We start from the raw sequence: 9,270 nt of genomic DNA, 5'->3' as shown, positions 1-9,270 counted from the left end.
CGACAATTTTTGCTAATATTATAACCGGATTAACTGGAACTCTATTTTAGTAGTACATTTTTCGTCAGTAGCGAAACTTATGCCATCTGATGTCAAGTAGCGGTACTGATAGTTCCACTGCCTTGACTGACGAATAATATACTGCTAATATAATATAATTTACAACTAATATTATAAGCGGAAGGAGTTGAAAATAGAGTTATTCAACTAGCGCCACATGGTCAGTTTAGGAACTAAACATAAAAACCGGCCAAGTGCGAGTCGGACTCGCGCACGGAGGGTTCCGCACCATCAGCAAAAAATAGAGCAAAACAAGCAAAAAACGGTCACCCATCCAAATACTGACCCCGCCCGACATTGCTTAACTTCGGTCAAATATCACGTTTGTTGCGATGGGAGCCCCACTTAAATCTTTATTTTATTCTGTTTTTAGTATTTGTTGTTATAGCGGCAACAGAAATACATCATCTGTGAAAATTTCAACTGTCTAGCTATCACGGTTCGACAGATACAGCCTGGTGACAGACGGACGGACGGACGGACGGACGGACGGATGGACGGACGAACGGACGGACGGACAGCGGAGTCTTAGTAATAGGGTCCCGTTTTTACCCTTTGGGTACGGAACCCTAAAAACTAAAGTGCTGTCTATGACAGCAGCCAAATCAGCCAATATCAAATTTCTATATTCAATATCAATGGTACACCTATTGTTATGCCTTCAAAATGGGGCGAGATCAAAAAAACAGTGTCTCTAAAATAAGTCTTTATTACCCTTAGCAATACAATTTTTCAAATTTTGCAAAACATCAAAATTACTTTACTAAATAACAAAATCTTGTACAGTCAGCAGAAGAAGTTCCTAAGCGGACGAGATGTTCAAAATGATCTTGACGCGACCTTATTGTTAAGGGAATAGGACATGTCAAGGTCATTTTGAACACCTCGCCCGCTTAGCAAATTCTGCTGCTGACTGTACTAAAGCTCCTTTCACATCGAGAGCAAGGCTTCTGAAGTGTTCTACTGTGTCAATGAATAGGGAATATTACGTAAAACTCTGCATAGGGGGCTATTCATAAATTACGTCATTTCAAATTAGGGGGGGGGGGGTCTGGACATCGGATGATGGTAGCATGACGTAGGAGGAAACGGGGTCTGATTGTAGGGGGGGGTCAAAAATCGTCAAAAATAAATGACGTAATTTATGAACAGCCCCTAGGGGGCGCCACTAGCACAAACAGTAAACAAACCAATGCATCAATAGGTATCATATTTATTCCTAACAAATAATCTGTGAAAAATTGACAAAAATTAACAGTTTACGGCATAATAAGTTAGTAATAGGCATGATTTATTTAGATAATAATGTAACATTCAGACACAATTGTATTGTAGTTAATGAATAAATAAATGAAGTGAAATTACCTACTCTATACCTAGTTTACTGTTTGTGCTAGTGGTGCACTCTGGCGGCAGAACTTTGCAGTAATAGTCGATCCCTATTAGTATGGCGTCCCGACCAAGGTGACCTCGACCTTGGACCGTCGGAAGCAACCGTTTGATCGCCACGCCGCGTGCGGCGCGCCATCGTGAACCTTATCGGAATGCACGAAGGTTGATATTGCTCTGTAGCCGCGCGCGTCACTTGACGTCTGTGGCGTAAGGCCCGTAAGGGTCACAAATAGGGTTTGCACGACGGATACGAAATGTATGGGAATATCCGCGGATCCGGATCCTGATCCGGATAATTTCATACATTTCGGATCCGGATTGCAAACCCTAGTCACAAATAAGACGATAAGCTGGCTTTATAGCTAGCATTATGCTGAGTTGGGTTCATTTCGTGATGCACACATTAATTTCTTCTTTCCTTGCTGTTGTTATTGTCTGTACATGTCCGTGCATGTTTTGTGATCGTCACGAATAAACATCTTTTATCTTATGTTGTGGTCTGAAGGTTCAGTATTGACGTTCGACGCTGGAATAACCGTCGCTATTAAAACGCACCTCGACGACGTCCTGAAAAAAAAACAAATAACTATAATGTGATATATATAAGTATTTATCTATATAAGGTGTTATAAGGGTTTTTCATATGCCGAAGCATTACGGGCGACATTTCATTTTACCCCAAGCATAGAGAAATATAGTAAGACAAGAGTGCTGACTCCATACATCAGTTAGTTAGACTATTAATTTCAGAGTCTACATCTAGCATCGAGTAGCGGAACTATCAGCACTGCTACTTGACAATAGATGTAGCACCGACCGGAAAGTCTTATCTCAACAGCATAAGACTTTCCGGTCGGTGCTACATCTATTGTCAAGTAGCAGTGCTGATAGTTCCGCTACTCGATGCTAGATGCTAATAGTCTTTTTGGTACTAAAACTGATGTATGGAGTGAGCAATCTATGTATTTTTTTCTCTATGCCCTAAGGCACCTTACGTATGTATATCATCGCCTAGCACCCATAGTAAGCTTTGTTTAGCTTAGGTCGATCTGTGTAAGATTGTATCCAACTATTTATTAACTTAATTAAATTTTAGAACAAATGAAACACATCGAAGGCAGTAATACCTAGGTATAGTAAGTACATTATTGCAGAGGCCAGGAAAGGGCAATACGTGTAAGAGATTTGATTTTGTCGGACGACGCAACGCGGAGTCCGACAAAGAAGACGAATCCACGAATTGCTATTCCTGCCGAGGCATATATAGTGCTTTTCTCCAAACATGCGAGGAATTAAGGTAAAATAAGCATCAAGTATAACTCATTTTATTTTTTAACAAGCAGAAACGTCTACGAACGATGCTATTAAGCTTAGAATAAATTTAAAAGTGGAAAAATTACTGTCTTGGGTGAGACTTGAACTCACAGCCTCTGGAGTTCAAGTCTCACCCAAGACAGTAATTTTTCCACTTTTAAATTTATTCTAAGCTTAATAGCATCGTTCGTAGACGTTTCTGCTTGTTAAAAAATAAAATTAGTATGGGTAGCACATCGTAACTGGTGAATTTCCAATATGACTTGGAACTCCGGTAGCCGTTTAAGAAGTGTAATACTCTTACGGTAGATGTCGCTACGGTCCCCTTGACCCATAATATGGTGGAAAGATTTGCTGGCTATGGATGAGGTCTTGGTGGCTCAGATGGCAGAGCGCTGGAGTATCTATCCAGAGGCTGTGAGTTCAAGTCTCACCCAAGACAGTAATTTTTCCACTTTTAAATTTATTCTAAGCTTAAGTATAACTCAAATCGAACCTTCACATCAAAAATGTCAAAAACAATTTCCCTCTTTAGTTAATTTTTAACACGCCTTTATTAGGTCGACCTGTATGTAACTATGTAATGGAATCCTGCAAGTTAAATTTAATCCACTTCCCGGTTTCCGATTGAGCTGAAATTTTGCATACACATGTAAGTCGGGTGACAATGCAATATTATGGTACCATCGAGCTGATCTGATGATGGAGACAGGAGGTGGCCATAGGAACTCTGCGATGAAACAACGCAACCTAATTGTGTTAGGGGTTTTTACAATCGTCTCGATGAGTATTATGTAGTCGTCTGTCGTAAGAAAAGTACAGTCAGCGATAAAAGCTTGTACCAAAAATGAAAAGGCACAAACTTATTCTGCCATTCAGTATTCGTTCATTCAATATAATTGTGCAATACAAAATATTAATTGTGCCACATAAGCGTATAGCCCCCTCCACACACGAGTGCCCTTACCGGGAACTGATCCCGAGACCGTCGGCGACTCGTGTCGATTTAAAACACTCCCTTCGGTCGTGTTTTAATTTATCGCCACTCGTTTCGAATTTCCTCTTTTTCGCACTTGTATCGAAAATAACTATTTATTACAGAACCATTTTCTAAAATGGTGTACATATTTTCTATAAATATATAATTATATATGTAGGAAAATGGGGACTACCTACATTTGTATACAGAACAGAGCGTCCACTTTCCTCCCAAACGGTTTAAATCATAGAGAAATATAAGTAAAGAAAAAGTGGTAACTCCATACACCTAGCAGAACTGATAATGTCCACTCTCGCGTTTTGGCAGGCGTGGCTCACTCCACTATTTCGTCGCTTTGCTACAGGTAGCTAAAAGTACATCCGTTCCGCCCCAATTTTGGGGAAAGCCATAAGCCGCGCGTGGCGCTGTCGCCACCTAGCGGCCATATCTGTGCTGATCGTAATAGACGCGTTTTGTTAGAGTGAGTCTTCTGTACTTAGTACTATTATTTATTCTGTGGTTATGATAAGAAAACTGGTGTATGGAGTTACCACTCTTTCTTTACTTATATTTCTCTTTTTTTTTCTTCCTCGCGTTATCCCGGCATTTGCCACGGCTCATGGGAGCCTGGGGTCCGCTTGACAACTAATCCCAAGAATTGATGTAGGCTCTAGTTTTTAAGAAAGCGACTGCCATCTGACCTTCCAACCCAGAGGGGAAACTAAACCTTATTGGGATTAGTCCGGTTTCCTCACGATGTTTTCCTTCACCGAAAAGCAACTGGTAAATATCAAATGATATATCGTACATAAGTTCCGAAAAACTCATCGGTACGAGCCGGGGTTTGAACCCGCGACCTCCAGATTGAAAGTCGGACGTCATATCCACTCGGCCACCACCACTTCAACTTCACTCCATTTCACTTCACTCACATCTTCACTTCACTTCTTCTTCATTTTTTCACTTCATTTTCTATAATGTTCAAAATATTTTCTATAAATGTATATGTAGAAAAATGGGGACTACCTACGTTTGTATACAAAACAGAAAGTCCCTTCTCCTCTCAAATAGTTTAAATTAAAAAAAATAAGTACCTTGTAATCATCTGCGTCCCCGTAAAAGTCCCACCGGCTCATGGTGAGGGGCAGCGGCATGCGCAGGAAGGTGTCGGCGGCGAACTTGTGGTCGCGCCGCATGTCGCGCCGCGCCTGCGCGATGCGCCGCACCGCCCACTCCAGCGCCGGACAATCCGACAGGTCCAGGGACTGGACACAGTTGCGCACAATAGGGATGATGACACATGTTGAATTTTATAACAAAATCTACTAAAATAGATAGCGAATGAGCAATTTATCACGATACATTGGAAATTTAAAAAATATATGGGTATAATGAAAAAATACGAGGCCTTAAAGTTTTTTAAAAAAATTGTTAACTTCCAAATAGGCAAACGATAATGATACCATTCGATTCCTTACATGTTATTAAAAAAAAATTGTACAGCATATATACATAAACGCAATATTTCACCGACAATACAGGTTGAGCTCCAGAGCGGCACGGCATGTCTGTCAATAGTTACCAGTAGTTTGGGGCACGCGTACACACAGGCCGCCACGTCGTCGTCCGTGAGCAGGCTCTCGGCCAGGTTCAGCTCCAGCAGGCGCGGCCCCACGTGGCGGCACAGCGCGTCCAGACCGCGCCGCGTTATGTCTGACAATAGTAATATAGTTGGTTCATAAAAAACATATAAAGATCCAAAACTGCTGGGACAAGAGGCCTACACTTCACCCGAAGAGACCCCTTTTCAAAATACGAAAACACAAATTATTTGTTATTTTTAATCTTTTTTTTTTATTTTTTGGGTTCCATATATACCTGAATGAAAAAAACGAAACCCTCTGCGTCTGTCTGTCTGCCCGTCCGATCTCCCCCCCCCCCCCTCCCTTTACTTATAGATGACAGGAAAATCTATTAGAAATGTGCAGTCAAGCGTGAGTCGGACTTAATTATTTAGTTTTTGATCCGACCCCTAAGGGTTTTTTAAAGACATTTCATACAAGTTCCACATAAAAAATACATTGTTAAAAATTTAGTAATGTACGGAACCCTTGGAACGTGAGTACGACTCGTACTTGACCGGTTTTTATTTTACAGTGTAGAAGAATGAAAAAGGCATTTTGTTTTATTTATTTTAACCTTTTCCACGCCGTGTCAAATACAAAAGCTGTCTCAGACGCCACGTCACCGAAGTGTCAAAACTGAAATTGAACTTTATGCATATGCACCTAGGTCTATGTTGCTCTGTGGTCTATGACCGATTAATACGTCTTTGGCGTTGGACCTGCGGTGCGTATATATCGGTCATTGGCGTCCAAAAGGTTAAAGAACCATATAATTTAGATGCTAATAGGGTTAATCAACTTTTTCTTGTCACATGTTGCTATGGTTACGGTCTCCTGAGTCACTCTTAAAATTCTAGGTTTTTCGTATTTAAATGAACCAAACTTGCATTTTATGGTAGTTATAAGACCTTTTCATAATGGGACATCTACCGAGCATGTTAGTAGAACATGGTACAGCAGTTCTTCTAACAATCTATGCTACTATTGTCTCCTCGCTAATGGGACAGAATAACAACAAGAAATAGTTGATTGACCCAATAGTATAGGAACCATCGCCCACACTGTTAACTGACAGTTCATAAACCTTATTACAAAAGGCATAAGGTCCACCGATGGACAGTTAAGTGTTGTTTCTTTCTACTCACGATTGCATATCAAGTCGACTGCCATCAGTTCCTTACAACTGCTCGCTAAAGCCTCAAGATGGTTGTCCCACACTTGAAAATTCGCGTTCACACGACCCAACTTCTTCAGTCTACATATCGACTCGAAAAACACATTGCTCTCTGTCCGACGGCGCTCTTCGTCCGGCCTTCTCAGCATATCGTAGATTTCTATATCTATTTCCCTCAAATAAGGCATTTTCTCAAATAGCAAATGTAGTTTATCCCTAATTTCTATTTTGCTACGATTCCGTTTCCACAGCTCCAATACGGTGAGGTTGCTTAAACGATCTGCGACGGAGAGCAGAAATGGAAATCTCAAGGCCCTACAGTGTTTTAATGCGAGACTTTTCATGTTATTAACAGGTTTCAAATTGTTAAGAAATCGCCCCGTGACTCGCTTGTTATATGTAATTCGTAATTCCTCTAAGCTATCCGTTAAGAATTGACTGACGCAATCGTCTGTCACCTCCTGAAACAAATGAATAGTGTTTTTTTTTTTCAAACTCGGCTCCGTTCGGCTCAGCATTGCTCCGAGCAATTATTAGGGTTGACACAACTTGACGTCCCTTTGCGCGCACGACCACAGATAATGACTTGAATTTTGACAACCCTAAATAGCTGAAAGGGATAGTGCCATAAGTTAGAAAGGGATATCATGATTCGACCCTGAATCGCTGACAAACTTCGGTTTTGTAGGAAGTGTCCTTTCTGTACGGTAGTACTATTACTTAATCTGTGCCACGGTTCATGGGAGCTTGGGGTCCGCTTGACAACTAATACCAAGAATTGACGTAGCACTAGTTTTTACGAAAGCGACTGCCATCTGACCTTCCAATTCAGAGGAGAAACTAGGGTTTATTAGGATTAGTCCGGTTTCCTCACGATGTTTTCCTTCACCGAAAAACCAACCGGTACATAGGTTCCAAAAAACTTATTGGTACGAGCCGGGGTTTGAATACGCGACCTCCGGATTGAAAGTGGCACGTTCTTACCACTAGGCCACCAGCACTTCAAGTTCGCATATAGGATCTAGAAAGTAAACTCATAAGTGCTTGTTGCTAGGCCTACATGAATAAAGTAAATACCTATATTTTGAACTGAATTGAATGAATCAAATCGCAATACGGTACTCACATCGCAACAGTCGAATACGAGCCATTGAAGTTTCTGAAAGTGGAGCGCGTTGGTCGGCGACAGTTTCTTTTTTAACCTGCTCAGCTGAAAATAAATTAACATAAGTAGGTTTTTAAATAAATTTTTTGATACTTACAAGCTTTTATCGCCGACTGTACTTTATTTTCTTACAACTACATAATACTTATCGAGACAATTCTAACAAACCCAAACACAACACAATTAAGTTTAGTTGTTTTATCACAGAGTTGCTTGAAAGTAAAATACAGACAGTGATAAAAGCTTGTATCAAAAATTATTTTTTTGCCAAAAAAACTTATTTATACTGTACATATATTACTCCGTAAAGTGTCATTCTATGGAACTTGCTAACTATGTAAACAATCCACCATATTAAAATTGTGTCTGAATGTCAATTTACTAGTGACTATTGTTTACAATTTACATAGTTAGCAAGTTCCATAGAATGACACTTTAGACACACTTGTCTCAACTTACCTTAAGGCCTAGTAAATTCGGGCAGTAGTCTCTAAGGGTCTCCACGACATCCTTGTAATGTTTACAGTCCATGTCGAAGTCCTGGACGGAGCGGCCACATTTCCTCGCCCATCGTTTGAACGAACACCAGGCGTCACTCGATTGTCTTAATATTAGGGTATTCTCGTCTATTTCCATACTGTGGATAACGATTGGCCGATCTGTAAGAAAACATATATATAAAAAAACAGGTTTTTAGGGTTCCGCACCTCAAAAGGAAAAAACGGAACCCTTATAGGATCACTCGTGCGTCTGTCTGTCTGTCCGACCAATCATTCCCCCCCGCTCTTTAGTTCTTTACCTATCGCCAGCCGATGCCCTAAAGAGATTTAAACTAGATTAGTACAACTAAACCATATGATAATAATAGATTCTTACGTGATATGTGATCGAGCATCAACTTCTGCCAATCTCTGCATGTCAGCTCGGTCTGCAGGAGCTCCTTAACTGATAGATAGTCTAAGATGAGGCGCCAGCAGTCCGCATTCAAGGAGTTTATTATTGCACTATTGCTACGTTCTTCTACCTGTTGAAATAGAGATTGAGGTCTTTATTTGTGACCAATGTCTTTTGGCCCTAAGACTGACTGGTAGATATTACCAGGCAACCATAAGACATTCAATATGCCTTTTAGATTTATATTACTATAATGAAAAGGTAAAAACTATAACATCACTAACTTGTTGAATTTGAATATCCATTTCCAGTTCTGAGTCTGTTTCCTGTTACTCCATGAGGCACAAAATCTTCTATGTACTTACAAGCATGCTTATTTATGAAATGATATGATGAAATGTTGTAAGGCACTTGGATTCACACAATTATTTTATCATACACGGAGCAAATTTAGACTTCTACCTGTAAAAAAATATTATCATGTTAAGATTATAAGTATGTTGATACTTGCAAACGAAGAGCTTGTAAGTAATACGTTTTTTTTATAGTTTTCTACAAAGTTAGAACATCGAGTGCGTGTTGACTAGTTGGTTATTGGAATAAAGACTGATACCTAAATTCTATAGAGCTAACCCCTAGTTATATATACAAGCATATTAGCAAATTT

General features: G+C 40.1%; 1 protein-coding gene across 1 annotated transcript; it reads right to left on the bottom strand.

Moving 5' to 3' along the window:
- Window positions 1–1,944: 1,944 nt before the first annotated feature.
- On the bottom strand, window positions 1,945–9,024 carry LOC134659330 (uncharacterized). Its single transcript, XM_063514994.1, has 8 exons — window positions 8,888–9,024; window positions 8,586–8,733; window positions 8,169–8,368; window positions 7,671–7,754; window positions 6,516–7,005; window positions 5,328–5,458; window positions 4,840–5,010; window positions 1,945–2,019 (listed from the first exon to the last, which is right to left on the bottom strand). The coding sequence occupies exons 1-8, from the start codon at window positions 8,906–8,908 to the stop codon at window positions 1,960–1,962; spliced, it is 1,305 nt and encodes a 434-aa protein (XP_063371064.1). The 5' UTR covers window positions 8,909–9,024; the 3' UTR covers window positions 1,945–1,959.
- Between the last annotated feature and the right edge of the window lie 246 nt (window positions 9,025–9,270).

The sequence above is a fragment of the Cydia amplana genome, chromosome 24 (assembly GCF_948474715.1).
Source record: "Cydia amplana chromosome 24, ilCydAmpl1.1, whole genome shotgun sequence".
In the NCBI taxonomy this organism is placed as follows: Eukaryota; Metazoa; Arthropoda; class Insecta; order Lepidoptera; family Tortricidae; genus Cydia; species Cydia amplana.
Note: the sequence above shows the minus strand (reverse complement) of the source record. Positions and strands in the feature narration are given on the sequence as shown.

Bases quoted from the DNA above. Each gene is read 5' to 3' on its own strand.
- LOC134659330 (XM_063514994.1), bottom strand. From the start codon at position 8,908: ATGGATATTCAAATTCAACAA. The intron at 8,734-8,887 runs GTTAGTGATGTT...CTATTTCAACAG, and splicing joins TGGATATTCAAATTCAACAA to GTAGAAGAACGTAGCAATAG. The intron at 8,369-8,585 runs GTAAGAATCTAT...GTTTTCTTACAG, and splicing joins GATGCTCGATCACATATCAC to ATCGGCCAATCGTTATCCAC.